The 21,581-nt window shown below is 28.4% G+C and overlaps 2 protein-coding genes across 2 annotated transcripts; both read right to left on the bottom strand.

The window, feature by feature from the left end:
• Positions 1–5,422: 5,422 nt before the first annotated feature.
• LOC100818302 (GDSL lipase) lies at positions 5,423–6,264 on the bottom strand. Its single transcript, XM_041010708.1, has 2 exons — positions 5,797–6,264; positions 5,423–5,708 (listed from the first exon to the last, which is right to left on the bottom strand). Exons 1-2 carry the CDS (start codon positions 5,960–5,962, stop codon positions 5,461–5,463), a joined length of 414 nt encoding a protein of 137 aa, XP_040866642.1. The 5' UTR covers positions 5,963–6,264; the 3' UTR covers positions 5,423–5,460.
• A 4,784-nt stretch (positions 6,265–11,048) lies between these two features.
• LOC100819379 (GDSL esterase/lipase 5) lies at positions 11,049–15,701 on the bottom strand. The gene is made up of 5 exons (XM_006598789.4): positions 15,325–15,701; positions 15,039–15,160; positions 13,953–14,183; positions 11,567–11,822; positions 11,049–11,434 (listed from the first exon to the last, which is right to left on the bottom strand). The coding sequence occupies exons 1-5, from the start codon at positions 15,599–15,601 to the stop codon at positions 11,190–11,192; spliced, it is 1,131 nt and encodes a 376-aa protein (XP_006598852.1). The 5' UTR covers positions 15,602–15,701; the 3' UTR covers positions 11,049–11,189.
• Between the last annotated feature and the right edge of the window lie 5,880 nt (positions 15,702–21,581).

A 21,581-nucleotide genomic window follows, 5' to 3' on the forward strand; every position in this document is an offset into this window, starting at 1 on the left:
AAAGGGTGAGTCCACAGACCAGTAAAGGCACCGTCAGTAGACTAGCTAGAAGGAGATCGAAACACACTAACGCACAATCTTTTTATGTATATTAATTTTTTTCATACTCAACAACAAATAAGTTAAAAATAAATAAATAGAATTTATTCAAATAGTTTCAATATATAATATGTGCATAAAAATCAAATAATTTTCAAATAACTATTTAAAAAGAAATACTTTTACGTCATCCGTAAATGCTTCTATATATGCCAAAATCACTATGTATATATATATATATATATAAATTAATAATGGTAGTGTTTGATTAAAAATAAATAAATAATGGTACGTAGTGTCTAAAAAGCTTACTTTAAAAAAAATATATTTTAGTATTAGCTAATTAGGACTCTTAATTTTGCTATTTAAGATTCGATTTCCAATTACTTAGAGAGTTACTCGCGATCGTTCTATAGATTAATCTTCCACTATCAGTTAAAGATACCTTTCGTCATGCATGAAAATAAATTAAAAAACAAATTAATTAAATTCAAGTTAAAAAATTGTAATAAAAATCTAATAGATTTTTTTATAAAAAAAAATCATTTTTAAGCCATCAGGTTAATGATATTCACTGATAATTAAGTTATTTATAATCATTTGTGTAATATATGATTTATATAAAACTTAATTTGTAAATAAAATTGTTAATAATTTGGTGAGTTTAATATAAACTTGTTTCTTGACCACCTTCCCAGTCCGGTGTGCTCAAGTTGATTTTGTATATTAGTTCGTTTTTAAATTTACATTTCCTATGAAATAATGTAATCATGCTTAATTTTGAACGTAAAAGAAGAAAAACAAAAAACCTATGTGTGCTCAATGTTTCGATACTGTGTTGTTAAAACAAATTACTCGGTTCAATTAATTGAATTAGCTATTTGTTTTTCTTTATCGTTGTCTTCTACTGTACATTTAGAAAAGTAGGTAAAACTTTTTTCAGAGACTTTGTATAATTGTATGAAATTGCGTTCACGTTGCTCTCATTCGTTCTTTGGCTTCTTCAGCTTCAGGTGACTTTGTCCACGTTTGACATGACCCAAAATCAACATATACACTGCAGCATAGGGCTAATCAATAGAGAGAGTGACAATAATTGAGAACGTGGAAAGACAAACGCAAAGGGAGGGCGTAACATGTCAAAACAAAGCTTTTCATTGATTGTTTTTAATAATAATAATTGAATTGATGGGTGGATGATATATTCATGAATTTTAGATGAGATTTGAGAATTGAGGGTAAAGAGCAATATATCAATTATCAATTCAATTATTACGCGGCACTACTATTCAATAGAAACAAAAAAGGATTCAAGCTCATTCATCACATCTTACATACTTTTCCAGTAGTACCTTTAGTCCTATACCTTTCTTTATGCATGCAACTATATGAATTATTAATAATATTTATATATCATTTTAGCCACCCTAAAGTGAAATCCATGTCTTTATTACCAATATGGATGGATGGCAACAAATCAAAGCCGCCGCTGCATTCCCCCTCCTTAGCATCTTATCCCAATTCCCAAATAGCCAAAACCCTCTGTACTTATTAAGTATACCAACAAATCAGTACTTTGTTTTTTAAGGAATTTGCCACATGAGGGTGGAACTAAGGCAATAATTATTTCTTCCTTTTTCTTTTTTTAAATATTCATGGTAGTTGTTTTGCCCAATTTTATGATGCGCATAAGGGAGAGCCTTTCAAATCACAGTCTTATGGAATCAATTGAAAAAATTCCTTTACTTTTGTTTTAAACTAATTTCTAAACAAATTTAACTTAAGAATCTAATTTAATTGATTAAATAGAATATATAAGATATTGTAAATTTTTTCGTACTTGTTTTTTATTCTTATAAATAAAAAAATCAACTTAATGGACTCAAGATATTTTTAGCAAGATTCACAAAATTGTAAATGACAATAAATTTTGACTTATTATTAGTTCATGTCGACATCTTATCTCAAATCGGTTGACAAATTCGATTAAACATACCTTACAAAAAAAATATACTGGTATCATTAATGAGATAAGATCTTACTAGAAAAGTCATATATCCTTCTTGTTACTTTAGTTATGTTTTGTCACATCAAAATTTCACAAAATATTGTTAAACAATATATGATCTTCAATCTTAACTAAAACAATTAATATCTAACAATTTATCATACTCTGGGTAGCAGCACGATATGATCGTAATTAACTACCAGCCTGCTAAAGTTAATAATTACCACGTACTTAAGGGTGAATCACCTTTACTTATAATCCTTACAGAAGTATGATATAATAATGATCCTTACAGAAGTATGATATAATAATGTTCCATTTGCACTTAATAAGCTAGACAAAATGGATGCCATATGTTTTTAGTCTAGAATCTTCCTGGACATATAGTCTAATGATAGTGTTACGAGTGTTTTTTTTCCTCCTCCCTTTTTAGCACTTTTCTGTAATAATTTCTTGTAGAATGACTACTATTATAAGAACTGAGAACTCATTTGAAAATCATTTTAGCATGGTTTCAATAAGATTAATATTTTTTTCTTTTGTGCCTGAATAATATCCCTTATGCTTATCTATATGGTATCAAAGTTTTCAAGCTATGTTGTGCATTTATGACAATAAACTCGTGTTTTGCATTTTGGCAGTCCAGGTTAATTCTACATTTTTTTAATAGGAAAAATCAACTCTACGTTACTTCTATTTCTCAATCACATATTTTTTAATTGTTCTCGCCTCTCGGGTTAAATAATTAAATATGTACTAGTATCACATAAAGTAGTAGCAAGAAATTAACTAAAAATGTAATGTAAAGTGAGATACAATATATAATAGCTTACAAAATTGATAGATAATAATGACCCATCTTTATTAGTTAGGATTGAGCGTCATTGTTGTATCTCATTTTAACAATTTTTAATATTATAAATAAGATGGATCATGTTAAATACTTAAACAATTAAACAATATAAAACTTTGTTTTTTCTTATTGCGGGAGTACCTTAAAACTGTCTTTGTTCTAAGTAGTAATTTCTCTCAATCTATAGTTAAACGAGATTCTATATTCATTTATTGTTGCGTGTATTAAGTTTTGTTTAAAGTTTAAATTTTTTTTCATCAAATTTAAGATCAATAATCACACATTAAAATAGTCCCTTCAATATACGTGTGGTTCTTATTATTTGATCGATCTATACTTGGAAATGAAAAAATATATGTTTTTGAGGATAGGTATAGCTAGAGATATAAATGGGGGAAAGGGATTGGTGTCAAATTATTCGAGAGACATAACCAGCAAGTTATGTAAAGTTTGTTGTTCATGTGCTCCAAACGGTTGCTTTTACTCATCCCATTGTGGGGGATTTCTTGTGATGCTTATACGTTATAACCACAACGCTTCCGGGGCCAAACTATTAATTTATTTGGTGATTTGACGAATATAATTTATATTTTAAGTAATTGTAATTAACTAAATATTTGATGAATATAAGTTACAACATTTATATTTTAAGTAAATAAAATATTTAATTTGATATTAATAAGTAGCCTACCCACATGCACCTATTTCATAAATAGCAAGTAGCAACTATTTTGAACAACTCCAGATTACCAACTTGCCATGATGACACCATAAGAAAAAAAGAAGAGAAGCTTACTACGATGACATGAAATGGTAGTGATAAAATTTCACCGTGATTAGTCATGCATTTTTTTTATAAATAAATTCCTTTAGATGCCAATGTTTTCTTTAAAAAAAATTATTTTTTTTCTGATAATTATTTAGAACAAAAATGTTTAATAATTATTTAGAAAAAAATGTTGCTGCTTCTGAAATCTGTTGGGCGCAGGTGAGTGAATGTGCATTCATATCATGGTGTTAGTTTCTGCCAGTGATGATAACAATTGAATGTGTAGACTTGAACTCAGGTTAATGTTTGTTAAGGTTGTTCGAGAACTCTAATGAAAATTAACTTCTCAATGCCAAGTTATTTTGAATGATCACCCTTCACGTTGTACCATTGGTTCCCAATTCTTAGCTCCTTGTTGTATGGGCTTGTTCAGTTGCATGTACGTGTTAACTCGTGTTGTGAATTTTTGAAATTTTAAGTATAGTGCGCGTTGCCAGTTGTTCTGTACTTTTTAAGTAGACAGAGTTCTAGATGTTCTTCCTATGAGGAAGTTTATTTTTACGGCAAGTGTTTCAATGTTTGTTAAAATAAAATTTGCATATTTGTAGTATTTTAACAGCACTTAAGAGTATTTCCATAATTACATTTTAACACCAACATTAATTTATCAAAATATATTAGAGGACCGTATTACCAAGTCAGAACTCTTGGAGAAGCATGTTTGATTAGGTGAAGTCATTTATAGTGTCACTATTGATATCTTAATTATCTTTTGAGTTATCCACTCTTATATATACTTTAGAGATCATTCCAAGATTTAAAAATACTTTTGTACTTATTGACTTTTGAGGATAAATCAATACTTTTAGTCATATATGTAATAAATTGATGTTTTGGGATAATTTTTAGTCATCATTAATTATTTTTTATTTTTTAATCATTAGAATTTGCATTTTAAAAGTGAAATACAAAGTGCTAAAAAGATACAAAGTGTTAATTTATTATTCGATGTTGGGCCCAAAATCTTAATCAGACAAAATACAAGAAAAATAAATAGAATAAACTTTCTTTAGGTAATTTTAATTAAAAAACTAATTGAAAGTTGAAAAATTAATTAGTAATTAGATCTAAAAGTTTTTAAGCTAACTTATTAAATTATAATTATTTGATAAGAATTTTAATAAATATATAAAGATAAAAAGAAATGAAAATATAATTAAAAAGTTAGAAATTAACATTTTAAAAATATTAAAACTAAAAAACTATTAAAAATTATTTATTAAATAATTAAACAAATTTTTCAACTAATAAAAAATATTAAAAACTAATTAAAATATCTTACTTAACATAACCATAAGGTTATTTAACAAACTCATTATTATTTAATGTTTCAATTACGGGGTAAGTTATTTGTTCAAACACGCAACTTTGGTATTTCAAGTAAGAGTTTAATACCTATATATTATTAGTGTAAAATAATCTTATATTGTTATTTAATTACAAATAATTATTTGTGTTATTTTAAAATAATTATTTTAAAATTCATTAAATTTAATATGATGGTAAGTTGTGATTTTCGATTGCAAAGCTTCTTTTACACTTTCACTACATGTATAATATTTTTTTCTCTTCAATTAATACATCATATTTAAACTTTTACGTACACTTTTGTTTTGTTATTTATTTATTTATTTGATAAAGTAGACGTATAGGATCATACACCAAACAAACAATAAATACCTTATGAATTGATTATTTTTGTTTATTATAGCTCTATAAGACTAAATTTAACTAGCTGATAGATTCAACATGGAACAACTGCTTGAGATTGTAAAAGTCAATCACATCTTTGTTACCATTCCACATTAACTGGGCAAAATGTTCAGCAGTACTCTCCGTTGGATGAGGAGAATCAAAGAACACATACTCATCAACATTGTTGCATAGTTCATATTCTTCAATCTCCCTTTTCCCTCCGCAACTATAATCTCCCATGTAGGGCCCACCTCCGCAACAAGCAACATTCCCCTCTTTGGAACCTTACCAACAAAAAAATAATACAAAGCAATAAATACATTGCAATAAATTAAGATGAAGTTTCCTTTGTTTAAGGGTATGCATATATACCATATTTTGAAGGGTACTTCATTAATTCCAGAAGTGCGTCGTAGAAGTTAAGAATTGAGTAATTGAATTCCTTTATTAGTTGTTTTTCTAGCTTTCGACGTGATTTGGGAAAGAGAATTATTGTGTAGCCTTGCAAGTGCAGAACCTTGTTCTTTAAGACAAGCATCTATTGTTGTTCCATTTACAAATGTCCTTAGAAACGGAGAGCGATTCAGAGGAGCCACATTTACAAACCCAAATTTTCTTCCACCTTCATTGTAAATTCCCTGCGTAAAAAAAATCATTTCTTAAAATTACTAACAGATGTGAGAAGGAAAGAATAATTACGTACCAGAAAGAAAAAAGTTAGGGCAATTGTGAGGCCATAGGTTCAAAATTCAAATGTACTTTAATTGCTGTTGTAATGTTGCAAATGACTAAGTCTATAAAAATTTGTTGAGGGTATGGAAGAACCACAGTGCCATTGGAGTTTGTATAGAAAGGGACTGCATAGTCATTGGTTCCCACGGAAAAGATATAGACAGCTGTGGACAACAATTTCTTGGCTTTCTCTTCTCCTAATATTTTCCTCAATAGCTTGCCAACTTGGGCAAAGTACAGTGCTTGAGTTTTCAGGTCAATCACCTAAAGGATACCAAATTAATTAAAGTATACATGAATGCATAAGATTCAAGTATTAATTTTAAATTATATATATTTTTTATATGATAGACTAATAAAATATCACATTATTAATTAATTAAAATTTTGATAAATTAATAGATTATCGCATAATCATTTAACCAATTTTGACTAATAATAGATATTAAAATCAAACATAAAAAATTAAGGTAATAAAATAAAATAAAAAACATGAAATTTAGATAGGAAAATCATATTAAATATATTATAGGTGAAAAAACATATTTAAGTTAAAATTCTTTAATAGACATTTTCCAAAAAATTAGGAAAAGGAAACGTACTAGTCCTGGATTAGTTTCAGGCAAATCTCCAGCTCCGGAAGATGCAAAATTCACCCCATAAATGTATTGATGATCATGGTATCCAGGATGCAAGTATGGTGGAATTAGTGGCAACTCTGCATACTCAGCTGCAAACACACACACACACACATATATATATTTAGTATGTCTCTAGTAAATGCAATTAGGATACTATTTAGTATGTCTCTAGTAAATGCATCCAATACTAAATTAAACAACTAAGAACTTAAAACAGAGTCAGGATGTAATCCTATCCCTGCAAGAAAATATTTACTTTTACCTCTTGGAGTGCTGGTAATTACTTAGCTTGTCAGACACATGTCTTGTATAACCTAGATACAAGCCACACAAACATCATTCATTTCCAAAGTCCGCAAAAATTCTCTTGGTACTCGATCATATATATATGTTTTCTTCAAGTCAAATAATTATATATATATATATATATATATATATATAAATGATTTCTATGAACATTCTTATCATAAAATCAAATTTAATTATTCTGTATAATCCTCACCTCTTCTTAATCTATGCATAATCATTTTTTCTGTATATTCATACTTTGACTCATGAGTTTTGTAGTTATCTAATTAGTACAATTATAAATATTTCTTTTTATGAATTATCAATATTTCCTTTGTTCTTAAAGATAGGAACAAGGTGATATTTTCCACTTTTGATCTAACATAATTTTCGATTACAAAATCGATCTCATTAAATAATTTAGTGGATCAAATAATACCTTATTCTCTTACATACTTTTAAACTTTAACAAGAATACTATATTTTCATTTTATTGGTCTTCAAAAGTAGTGAAACAACTCCTTCAGATTGTAAGACTCACTGACAGTGACATCTCTATTTCCACTCCACATTAACTTGGCAAAATGCTCAGCAGCACTCTCTGTGGGATGAAGAGATCAATCAAAGAACACATACTTGTCAACATTGTTACATAGCTCATATTCTTCAATCCCCCCTTTTCCTCCGCAACTATAATCTCCTCTGTATGAACCACCTCCACAACAAGCTGCATTCCCCTCTTCAAAAATTTATCCAAAAAAGAAGCAATGATCATTACATTACAACAAAGATAATGCACTTGATTTTTTTTTCTTTTTAAAATTTCATATATACAGTTTACGGGCATGTACCATATTTTAATTCAGTAAGTGCACCATATAACTCGGTAATTGAGTATTTGAATCCCTTTAGCTGTTTCTCTAGCTCGTGAAGCATTTTGGGAAAAGCATTATTATTTAACCTTGAAATTGCCGAAGCTTCTCCTTCTAGGCAGGCACTTAAGGTAGTACTGTTTTTGGCCATCCTTAGAAGGGGAAGGCAATTTTAAGGACCAACATTTACAAACCCAAATTTCCTTCCTCCTCCATTGTAAATTTCCTACGTAAAATATAAGTGTGTCTATAATTTAAAATTACTATACCAACTAGAAAAGAAGAAATTAAATTGAAAAACAAGTTATTGCAATTATGAGGCTAATTGCTAGAGGTTCACCATATCTTAGCATACGTACTTTGATAGCGGCTGTAATGTTACCAATGACAATCTACAAATTTTTGTTGGGGGTATTGAAGAACCCCACCACTTGTCGAGTCTGTAAGGAAAGGGGTGCCATAGTCATTGCCTTCTATGCTAAATATGTTGATAGCTCTTGACAGCAACTTTTTAGCTTCCAGATCTCCTAGTTTTTGCTTGAATTGCTTGCTTACTTCTGTGAAGTATTTAGCTTGAGCTTTTAAGTCAATAACCTAAAAATTGAATAGGAAAAGGTTACACATATACTCATTATACAATTATAATACCAAAGTCGTAAAACATTTACAAATAAATTTATTCTACTTATACCATATTTTTTATGATATTAATTTTTCTGTTTCCATCTCTCTTCGTTACATTGCTCATCTTAATTATCCTCACATTTTTCTTTCTCCTGCTTTTCATCTCTCTTTTTTGTTGTACATAATTTTATACAAATTTATTCATACAGATGTTTATCTTTTCAAATACACTGCTATTAGCTATATAAGAAAATAATATATAGCGTCAAGAAATAGCATAAAAAATATACTTTTGTACCCCTTAATCATATACAGGGTTTTTAACTCAACTAAAAATACAGTTTTATTTTGTCCTCTCCAGTCTCCATTGATCAATTTCTAGTCCTAACATAAGTATTCACTTAATCATATTCTTTTTTCTTTTTTTGTTTGTTTGTTTATTAAGTATAGTCATGATAACATAGACATATCTAGAGGAAGCATGTTTCTGTGGTTTGGTTTTTTTTTTCTTTCAAATAATATATAATTAAAAAAACTACTCTCAGATTGTTAAATACTTTTAATTTTTTTATGTCAACTTTTTTCTTCTTAAATCTCAGCTTTGTTAATTGTAATATGGAAATAATTACTTTCAAATTTAATTTTATGTTCAATTTAAAATTTCATATTGTATTTTAAAATTTTGAAAGTAAACTATAATATTGTTTGACTTTTTTTTGAAAAATAATAGAACACGATATTGACCTTATAGTTTTTTTTATTTGGCTTAATTAAATTTTTTGTCTTAATATATATTTTTATTTAATTTTGATCCATTATTAGGATATAATTAGATCCCATAATTTTTAAAACTGGTTCAATGTTACCTTTTCCGTCCAATTGAAGTAATGATGTTTTGAAAATTATGAAACCTAATTGAAGTGACAAACAGTAACCTTAACTTGATTTTGAAAATTACGGGACCTAACTAATCATGGCCTCCGTGCAATACACGGTTTTTAAAAAAAACAAAAACAAAAACAAAGAAAAATAAAATAAAAATTGAAAAATTGTTCAGCTGACACGTGATGATGACCGAACAATTTTAATATATCTATTGATAAAAATGGAAGTGTTGCTTTGCCTTTTGACAAGGTGCTTGACGTTGAAGGTGAGGGAGCAAAACCTAAACAGAGTGTTATCATTGTGTCAAGGTTCAAAGAGTGTTGTTCCACACTTAGTGGAGCCATCAGTGTAACATTGATGATTTGATGTGGTTTCTAAGGTCGTGAATTCAGCATTCACAGTACCCGTGTGACCTGCAAGGCAAATCAAACAATTTGCCTTAGGCCTGCTTTCTAGGAAATTATTAGTATCTTAGGTATTAATTTTTTTTTCTTGAACAAATCTTAAATATTAACATATATCTAGAATCTGAATGTGTATGGAAGTGAAAAAGACTCATTATTAATTTTAATTGGGTTGATAGATTTTTTTTTTTGGTAAATTGTAACATTTAATGATGACATTAATTATAATTTCAATCTTTTGTCAGTTGTTTTTGTTGGAGTAATCTTTTTTCAGTTGTTAGTATTGGAGTAAAAAATGCAACAATTATTTATTTTTTTCTATGTATTTTCATTATAACAAAAAAAAATGTTTTCACAATATTCTCTTCTCTTAATTTTTTCTCTTTTTCTCTTCATCAAGACTTGATTTGAACGGTTGTGGTGGAAAATCAACGTGTAATTTTCTCCATTTCTATGTTCTATTGTTTCATTATTTTCTTATATTTATTTTATAATATTTCTGTTTATAAATTTTACTATGCTCTTTTGATTTTATTTTATTCTTATACTTTATAAAATGACAAATAAAAAATTTGAATCTGATTTTAAAAAATTAAAGAAAAAGAAAAAAGTTGATAAATTAATTCAATTTCAACAATGTTAGATAGATTGAATGGATTAACTATTTTATCTATTCAGAGTGGAATATTAGAATTATTAGATTATAAAACATTGATCTTTCAAAAAGTTAGAAGACTAATTTAAAAATTTGAAATTTATATTTTACTATTTATTTTTATAAAATTTGCCTTAGGCCGCAAATTTAGGTAGGAACGGCCCTGACCGGAGGCACGGTAGCATTTGCCTCATGAGGACAATTATAAATTTATATATATATATCATGAAGTTTGTTAAAGAAAATTGGATCTTTTGTTATTGAAGAGGCTAGTGATTGGAATCATGCACATAACTACTATCGATTGCAGCTTTTGGGGGTGACATATACAGTGAATGGGCAAATGTTGTAAGTTTTAACCTTTTTAATACTCCTTTGAATCAATCCTCTTCTTGGCCGGGAAGAAACCATGGCAAAGAAGGAAGACTCCATCACCTTAAGCTTAACACCTCTACCACAATTCATCACATTTCCTTTCTTCTTCTTCTTCAAAATTCAATTCATTTAAATTACACAAGCTTTATAATTGTATTGTACCATCAATTAGGTAAATAAGTATTACCGGACCAAGCGGTTATACATACAATTTATTAACACAATCAAGATATAATGATATCAAGATTTTAACTTTGTTGCAAGAAAAACAATGAACCAAGTAAACAAGTCATGGGAGTTGGAAGAGATCTCTAATAGTGTAATACCCTATATTGGAAGAGTTGTTTGGGAAGCCCCACATACGATCTGCAAATTTTTTGTAAGCACTTTCTGTAAGATGATAAGAGTCCCAAAATAAATATTCATTGGGTTTGTCACATAATTCAAATTGCTTCTCCCCTCTTTTCCCTCCGCAGCTATACACTCCTCTAAATGGTCCACTTCCACAACATGCTGATTTTCCTTCCTTCAAACCTGCATCAAATAAATAACCACAATTTTCAATTATTAATTTGCAAAATCACAACTTAGAGGTATATATGGACGCTAAATATTGAGAATCAAAAGTATAATTTGATCTTTTTTATTCTAACTCTAAAGACTTACCATATTTCAAGGGATGGTTTATCATTTGAGTGAGGTCAGCACTGAAATCATATAGAGCAAATTTAAAGCCCTTTAATTGCTTATCCAGTTGTAAGAGAACAACTTTTAGAACTCCATTGTGTAAACTTGCAAGGGCTGAAAGTTCTTGTAAGCATTTACCATTTCCTTGTAATTGAATTATTCTAGTGCCTGGAAGACAACCCAATGGTGGCAAGGTCATGAACACAAATTTTCTAGCCCCTCTCTTGTATATTTCCTACAAAGACCATTATAAAGCATAACTATATATACAAGCCATTTATCAGAACTCGCCCAACAGCATCTACCTATCCTTGTCGAGAAAAAGAAAACAAGAGAGGAAACATAAAAAATACCATTATTATTAGTATAGACTTTGAAAGTCTACACTAAAAGTATAATACACTAACATTTGTTTTATTGATATAGATAGTATATATCAATGTTCTACACTTAGAAATCATTTGTATATCATATATATTTTTTATCAGCGAAACTAATATATTAGATAATAGAAGGCACCAGAGTATAGTATATATATTATTACTCTATTAGATAATATATTAAGAATGTATTTTTAAATTTAAGGACTGCATAAGCAAATTTAATTAGAAATACTCTAATATGATACTAATTTCCTTCTGAACCAGGTGGCAGGGGCTACTGAAAATTTTCTTCAAAATCTCGCTTAATTTTATAGACTAGCTTTACGACAACAAAAAAATCTTGCTTTTCACTTGAATATGATTATTAAGTATTACACTTTTCGTCCAACAATACATAGAATCCTTTTATTTTTGTGTTTACTTTTCTGTTTTGTGTTTAAATCGGTGGGGAATACCGACAGGTTACATTGTAGGAAAGAGACGGGGGGAAATGACTTTTTTTCCACCTCAATATAGTTATAAGCTTCTTTTTTTTAACACTAAACCCTTGGATATTATCACAGTTAGGAAAGTCTTCTAATTATTCACAATTGCCTTCTAAAATTTTCCTTTTTTGGTCAATTATTGCCTTCTAAGTTCTAACATTTGAATTTTGGTCTAACTTTAAGGACGGTGGTCTGCGTATTACTGCCGGGCCCAACTTAAAGTACTTAGCTTAAAGCTCTCAATAATTTTATACTCTTAAAAAAATGTTTTCACTTCGTAAAATATTTTCAAAAAAATGAAAAAAAGGATTTATTTAATAAATAAAAAAAATTATTACAATTATTTAAATATTTTCCTTATAAACCGATAATTTATGAGCTTTTTTTTCTTTCTATAAAAAAGACTTATTTCCCCTCTCATGGTTTCTATTAATTATAACATCATTTTCTCTTTCTTTATACTACTATCACTTATTAAAATGATATCATGTTATCACTGAATGTAGATAAAAACTTAAAATAAAATTTTTAATCTATCAAGAACTCATAACAATCAAAAAATCTAGTAACTCAAAATAAAAAACGAATATATATTAGAAACTTACAAATTATTTAAGCCAAAAAGATAATTATGAAAATTTCATAAGTAATTTTTTATTAATCAAGAAATTTTTGATAAATAAGTTTCAACCAAAATTATGATAGTTTAAATTAATTTTTTTTTTGTTAAATTAAACGGATTTCTTCTTAAAGTTTGATTTGGCCCTGTTTCGAGGGGAATACAACATCTCATAGCAAGGAAACAAACTAACGAAACAGAGAAGAGAAAATAGATAGAATTTCAACTTTCGTTCATCCTAGACAATTGTTCTACTTAGAATATATTGCCATTTCCTTCTAACTTTTATGAAATATATAACCCTAACTTTGCTGTTGAAATAATATATTTATTAATTACTACATCTCTATAAGTTACCTTTATGGCCACATAAATTATAACAATAATATTATCACGGCTTTTCCAAAAGTTACAGAGTTACAGTAAACAGCCGTACTTGTCACGTTGTCTCTTACTTGGCTAAAAAAATTGAAGTATGTTGGATTACATAAGTAAGTTAGTTAGTTATTTATTTGACTAGTTAAAACTATGTTTGACCAAAATAAAGTATTGTATGATAAAACAATTAGTTTTACTATCTTGTAGCATCTTTTTTTTTTTTTTGACGAAATCTCGTAGCATCTTTTGAAATACTACTTCATATTAAGTTTATAATTACCCCTAAAAAATGTTTATATAACTTCATATTTTATCTATCTTTGATTTTTAATTTCCAGCTTTTAACTTTTGAATATCTTTTCAACTTTCAACGAAACTCACTCATGGAATACTAACAAGTACACGGGCATATATTTTAAATTAAAATAAATGTAAAATATAATATAAAAAGAATATTTTAAATTGATAAACTAAATATGTAAATGATGGAAAATTTGTACCTTGATAATGGAAGTCATGTTAGCAACAACCATACCAACATATTCTGAATGAGAGTAAGAGTTAAGAACATCAGAATGTGTCAAGAATGGGCTAAGGTAATCATTGGATCCGATGCTAAACATATAGACAGCGCTTGATAACAATAATTTAGCTTCAGAACTGCCTAACTTGTGCCTCAACAAAGCTCCTACTTTCTCGTAGTTTCTTGCTTGTGTTTTGAAGGGTATTACCTGAAAGTTTGGAATTACAAAGCGTTATGCATGCAAGGAACAACAAGGAAAAAAATGTAAGATGTTAACAAATTGTCTCCGTCTTACTAGGTTACATATAAATAGAGAAAAATAATAGAAATGTAACTTAATATCATTTTTCTCAAATTTAAATTCCCTGTACTCTCGTTCAGATTTATATATAATTTTCTTTCCCTTTTGTTTTTAAAAGTCCAAGAAAAGTCATCCGTACATAAATCTACAATCCCTTGGCAACTTTGTATTTTATGTGGAGCATTATTTAAAACACACGCACTCACACACTTGATAAAATATTTATCTTCAAAAGAAATATAACTTTTTCACAAAATCACCATAGTTTATTTTAGGGAATCGTTATATGTGGAAGTTTTTTGCTTTTCAAGAAAGAAGATTCTGATCTTATATGAAATGAAATGATTGGTCAAGGTTTGTGCTAATGTCATAAGTTGGCCCGTGGGCTTCTTTAGGATCATGTCATGGCTCATGGGTCGGCAGACTCTGTCTTCAAAAGTAAAAAATAAATAAAATAAAATAAAATAAAAGGTAAAAATGATCATGTTCTACTAGTGGCTGTTTGAATCTCGGTTTTACTTGATGTTTGACAAAAACAATAGGGGCATTCAACAATCTACTAAAATAAAGCCATTGGTTACTCAATTAAGCTAATCATAGTGCACCTAGATGCTTGACATGCATATGACATGTTAATTACCAATTACTATATAGTATTACTGTATTATTAACTTTTTCGCCCCTAGAGTCTTACTTAAAAGTACCATTAATGAAAAAGCAAATAGGGAAAGTGTGAATTGAAGTTTATGAAATGGACCTTACCGACCCTTGAAAAGTTTCAACAAGAGCACCAGCTCCACCAGATGCAAAATTCACTCCACCGTAGTAATTGCTATTGCCAGGTTGTAAATATGGTGGAACCAATGGAAGGTTTGCGTATTCAGCTACAAAAGGCAGACGATATATAATATGACAAAGATTATAAGCTAAGGTTTTGGTAATATTAAGTTTAATTATTCTAGTGGGGGACAAAAATAAATGTTAGTTCAACCAAATTGGATTTTCACTTGTAACAAGACAAGAATCATAAGATCTCTCCGAATCTTACCTATGAAATCTGATATTAACCGTCCATCAGAGAATCTCCCCGTTGGGAACTTGAAGTATGTTTCTCCATATGGCAAGAAATTTGCTTGATCAAGGGTTGTTGTGTTGATGTAGTTGTTGTTGCCAGCATCTAAGAAAGAATCGCCAAAAATGAAGAGGGGAACATGTTTGTTGCTTCTATGGTGGTCGATCTTGCTTCCATGTGTATGAGAGACAAGAGCTATGAAGAACACGAGGAGGAACATAGAGCTTGGTAGATTTGACACCGTGAACTTCATCTTCACAGAATCTGCTGCAATCTCTAATGTGTCAGAGTTGACAAGTATATATAACTAATGACTTTGTTGCTAGTTTGCTACATGGGAGGACCATAAATTTTGATAAAGAACAAATGTATCTTTTATTTGAGAGAAGTCAAATAAGTTATCTATTGGAATATTTGACTTAATGTTATATCTAAAACTCAAATATAAATAATTAATTAAGTTAAAATAACTCACACGTTCCATCAAATTAGATTAATAACTTATTTTAATATTTAATACAGTTGTATTTTTAAGTCTTGAATTCGAGATGACTAGTTTAGTTCAAACAATATATTCATATACAAGGGTGAGCAAAATAATTTTATATGTGGGCTTATTACTTATTAGTTTTAATTTGGTCTAGTCAACGCAATTTGATTAGAAGAAATATATCTTGATGATGTTATAAAAAAACAGGGACATGGATTTGAAGAATATGAATTTTTGTACTTGCACGAACATTCAAGTTAAAAATGACTCCTTGTAAGCCGGCAAATAGTTAAAAGATCTTGTGGATTCCATTATCTGATATATTCGTCCATTCGGCTGAAAACTGATGTAGAATGTATTTTGATAAATTTTAATTATATTTTGTAGATGTGATAATGACTAAAATGAATTGCATTTTATAAAAAGAAAAACTAAATTAAATATTAAAATGAACTGATATTTACATTCTAAACTTATGGTCCATTTGGTTGGAAGGAAGAAAAATGCAGGCTGAGGCAGAGCCACTCCTGCCCCATCTCGTCACGTCATACAAGTCTGACAACATATGCCACGTGGCGCCACTTTGTTGGACTATATACCAAATCATTTCTAAACAAACATTATTCTTCAACCATGTCAAAAGCACAGTGTAATCACTTGGATTATGTTCTCATTAATCTCAGATTAAATGCGATTTTAAATTCAATTAGACATGCCCACGGACAGGCCAGGTTTTGCTAGGCTCTTCACATATCAAATTGGTTTTTGTTTACATTGTATTGGGCAGAGCTCAATGAAAAAAAAATTGAAAGTTCAAGATATTTTTTAATATTATTATTAATTTACAATAAAGTAAGACATTTTCCAATTTTATATTATTTTTATTCCTTTTTAATTTTTGGATTTTTTTAAAAATGTTTTTATTTATCTTTCAATTATGCATCTTCACCACTCTGTAGCTTCTTCTTTTTTCCTTAAAAAAAATACTTAAAATATGAAAAAGATATGTTATTGGTCTTTTGACATATATGTTATAAGGCTACATTGAGAATTTCAGTAGTAATAAACACCAGATTTTCATTAGATAACTTCCTAAATTGAAAATACGTTTGTCAAATAAAGGCAGAATCTCTCACTTTCTTGGCTGCTCTATCTATGGTCTTCTATCACAATTCTGAAAATTATCTCAACATCACATAAATGACGGATTCATATTCTTTACAGCAGATACACAAAGTATAACTCAATTCTATAAATAGACTGAAATAAACATGCTGATATTGTGTTTATACGAGAATTGAACAAAGTATGTGACTATATTTTTATCGTAAACTTCAACCCTTTCTGGGTATAATGATCGCGTACTCAACTTTTAGTTGATAAGCTAACAATAGTTTTTTTTTTTAAAATAAATAACAGTGTGAGCATCATTATTAAAACAAAAATCAAAAGCAACGTACATCGAACACGAGGCATTATCTGACAATGATCCTTGAGAATGTTTCTCATTGGCTTTCAAAGGTTGGACCAACAAAACATACTAAAACAATATTGGATCAAAAGAAACAACGGTTCTTTTAGGGATGAATTTTTTATTTTGCTGAAGTGATGAATCTCCTCATCCTTTAAAATAAGAGATATTTTTCGTTTTCACAATGATATGTTCATCTTTATATGACGTAAAAAATATTGTATCTTGTGTCGGTATACCCCTTGTACTTTCTTAATAATATTATTCTTTTTCTGATAAAGAAAAATGCTAATCATTTAAAGTTATTTTCAGTTTAGTTTCTTAAGCTATAAATTTGAATTCATGAAATTAAGCTAAAAATGCTTTATAGGCCCATTTCCAAAGCTGATCCGACTAAGCTCATGGGCTGAAAGGTTAACCCAACCACTATCAGGGAAAGACCAGCCCATTTCTTATGTCCATTCATCCACAATATTTTAACCTAAATGTATGCTGTGTTTTTTTTATAAAAAAAAAAAAAACTAAATATATGAATATATACTTCAGCCATCTGTCAGGATCACAAGCAATTTTATTTATTTTGAAGCTTTTTTAATTTTAGTTCAATCACTCTAGTCACTCTGATAATAAAAAATTGTTAAACGCCACTATGATTTTATTTACAAAATACAGTATTGTAATATTTTACAGTAACTTTCAACGTGACTTTTGTGAAAGGTATAATTCAACGCAGACCAAACAGTATGATCATTTTTTCCTATTCTGGAAAATTACTGATATAGTTATCAAGCATTCAAGATAATAGTATTGCCATTTCACGTCATTACAGGGTCAATATTTTTCGAAAGTCTATATATACACGCAATGCGAGCACGTTCAAACTCTGGCTTGGTAAACTTTTCCATCGTCTTTCACCAAAACAAGAAACTCCTTGCCTACATAATTAGAAAAATGTTAATCATATATTTTAAACACACTTTTTTTTAATACAATCTTTATTTAGTATTGACTAAATTGAATACAAATCATTAAAAAAATTAATTACACTTTTAATTAAGGAGTTCCACTCATAATTTTGTAGATCTCTTTTAATTCTAACTATGTCAAAATGAGTGTGTTTCTGGCTAACACTATTTAAGAAATTACTCCCTTGATTCCTAAATTGTACTGATGTTTAAGGTTAAGATACACTTATTAAGAAATTATTAATTGATATGCTTTTAGACTAAAATATTCATATGTAATTATGTTGTTAGAAACTTAAAATCGTCATTGGCCATGGATATTTAGGTAACGGAGAGACTAGAGACTATGTTAATGAACATTCTCATTATTCGGCGGTTAGCTATTGGCTTGGGTACTAGTACCTAACTTAGATAGCAACATAAATTTAATATATTAGTAATTGTAACTAAGGATATAGTTGGACAAATTTACAAATTTAGCTTGAATTTATAAAATATCAATAGTTTTGAAACAAAGCTAAAATGCTAAAATATTTACTCTCTCCGTTTTAAGATTCTATTATCTAATTTATTAAGATTAATAAAAATAGTTAATTTAGTTGATAATAATAAATTTATCTTAAATTTATATATATTTTTTAAAGCAATCCTTATAATTAATAATTTTTTATCTTCTAATTATTTGTTAATATATTTTTTCTCTTCTTTAAATTAAGAGTATTTCTTGTCTGAAATTAATTAATGCAAGAATCATTATGAAAAAGAATAAACATCATTTTAAATTTGAATTTGATAAATAAAAATGAAATGAGTATAATTTAGGAATAAAAAAATGATTAAAGTCGGGAAATTAATGAAGTGGGGGGAAAACCAACTTATCACCTTTCTCAATTTCCCTTTTATTTGCATAATAAGAGTCAAAGCATTTGACTTAGCTATTTATAGCTAGCACTAAAATAATGACAAAGCAAAATCATGAAAATCTCTACCAAAAAAAGAAAGAAAAAGATCTTATTTGTAAACATTTAGGAGTGTATTTATTACTATTATATGGATGAATTTGGGGTACCCTACCCAACTGTCTGTCTGCTACCTTTGGTTACCTCACACGTGCGGCAATCAAGAGAGCTTCTCAAATTAATTTTGTTCATATACTAAATTTAAATGCTACCACCAAGCAATGGATCATATATGCTGAGGATGTTCCAGCTTAATTAACATGTATTTGAGTCTTAGATATGCACCTTAGTTAAATACTCACAGTAATCTTATCCGATTTGATTATTTTTGGTGAAAGATAATTATGATTTAGAAAATAAAATGCTAAACAAGAACATGCTAATGATGCTCCGCAGCACAAAGCAATGTAGATTTTTCAATCCCCAGACAACATCGTATGTGTCACACTCTCCGCAGTCCACCTAAACTGCGTAACACGGGTGCACCTAAATGTTGGAGCCGTGACACTTTCCATTAATTCTTTACCTAATCTTTGGAGTATACAAGGTGGCAGATGAATTTAATTGGGTTTTCAATGATCGTGTCACATGCCCCCTGCACCTCAGTTTCTGGCTCCCACATGATGGTAACATTGTACAAAGCTGCATTTTGTGATCTCCCTAGTAATGGCCAAGAATGCTTTATTATATGCAACCAGTGATTCATCTTACCATTACGTTGTGATGGGAAAAAAAAAATGAGACCTTCTGGTCCTTGTCCAATATAATAATCTCCATTATTCAAAGTTAGATTACAATATTTCTCTTTTCATGTAAGAACTTCTGATTCTAATCCAACAAAGATAATTTCCAATACAAAGTTCCTTTTTAGATGGTATGTGAGGTATACCTTTTTTGTTCTCTCTTTCAAGAATTACAAGTATTTTTTGTTAAGCAATGATAAAGATCTATCTAAAATGAGATAGATTGAGACAGAAAGGAGAGAGAATAGAAGGAAAATATGAAAAATAAACCAATTTTTTTTATATAAATATGTGTCCTCTGTTTCATTAATATGCCTCTTCTTGAGTTTGATGTTTGATTTCATGGATCGTGATTGGTTGAAGTTGTTAATAGATAAGCAAATGGTGTTATTCATTGCTTAGCAAATGTTGGGGCTAGAGAGTCTCAAACTCTTTGTATTTGGGATAATGTCCCTTCCTGAAAAATAGATTCTCTACATTCATGTATTCGGGAATCTGAACCTTTTGAATAAATATTAATATTTTGAATTAAATTTACGGAGATATATTATATATGAGTGGTTTGATTTATATTTAACAGTTACGATTAACTGAATGCGTGAATACACAAATTTCTTGACCGCAGGACATCCAAATCCCTCTTCCTCCTCTATTTCTATCCTCCTTTTGAGGGATAATCCTTTATAGTGTTTTTTTTTTACTTTCTTTTTCCCAATGATATATATATATGATGCGATGAAAAAAAGAAAAAAAATAGACAAAACAAAATAAGATGAAAGTAAGTATCAAATTTCTTCTTTCTTTTTTTAAGGAACTTGACCACTTGGTCAATTGGGGTCATTTGAAAAAACTCACTTAATTAAGATTTTTTTTTTCAATAAGTTCTTACAGAGTACTTCTATGGTCTTGAATATAAGAAAATATATATATTTTTCTTGGTCATAAATATAAGAAAATTTTAACTAATTTTATTTAATGTTATTATTTCTAAAATATCTTTTATTTAATTGAGATGGTAATTTCAATTACTTTTTTCTTGATGTCAAATTCTAATGAATGATAAGTTGGAAAAAATATTTTTTATTGAAATTAATACAATTAACTAATTTTATATATATTTTTTTATACTTGAGATCAGACGAAGTATTTTATATATAAGAGCTTTTTTTATATAAGTTTAAAATTTAATAAGTTATTTTCATTTGAATATACATCTGGAAAAGAATTTACACAGTTTTAAAAGATTCGATGCATTGATAGTTAAACACTTAAAAGATGTTGTCTCGTTTTTAAAAATTAAAAAAAATAATACACAAATCATTATTAACATTAAATTAAAAATTAAAACTAACAAAATAATTTATATACTTACATTACACATACTCATCAAAGAAATATTAAAAATAAAAATTACTAGTCACCATTTACCTATTTTTAATTTTTAGAAAACAAAAATTGAAGCATCATAAATTATATAAAAAAAAAAATATGTCACACTAATAAATTAAAAAAATTTAAATCAGTTTCATAAAAAAATTCACCATACACCTATCAATAATTTTAAATTTTAAAATATTGAATAATTAAAAATACGATTAAAATATA

Source organism: Glycine max, chromosome 16 (genome assembly GCF_000004515.6).
Source record: "Glycine max cultivar Williams 82 chromosome 16, Glycine_max_v4.0, whole genome shotgun sequence".
NCBI lineage: Eukaryota > Viridiplantae > Streptophyta > Magnoliopsida > Fabales > Fabaceae > Glycine > Glycine max.

Bases quoted from the DNA above. Each gene is read 5' to 3' on its own strand.
- LOC100819379 (XM_006598789.4), bottom strand. From the start codon at position 15,601: ATGAAGTTCACGGTGTCAAATCTACCAAGCTCTATGTTCCTCCTCGTG. The intron at 15,161-15,324 runs GTAAGATTCGGA...TGCCTTTTGTAG, and splicing joins GTTAATATCAGATTTCATAG to CTGAATACGCAAACCTTCCA. The intron at 11,435-11,566 runs GTAAGTCTTTAG...TATTTGATGCAG, and splicing joins AAACCATCCCTTGAAATATG to GTTTGAAGGAAGGAAAATCA.
- LOC100818302 (XM_041010708.1), bottom strand. From the start codon at position 5,962: ATGCTTGTCTTAAAGAACAAGGTTCTGCACTTGCAAGGCTACACAATA. The intron at 5,709-5,796 runs GTATATATGCAT...TTTGTTGGTAAG, and splicing joins GAAGTACCCTTCAAAATATG to GTTCCAAAGAGGGGAATGTT.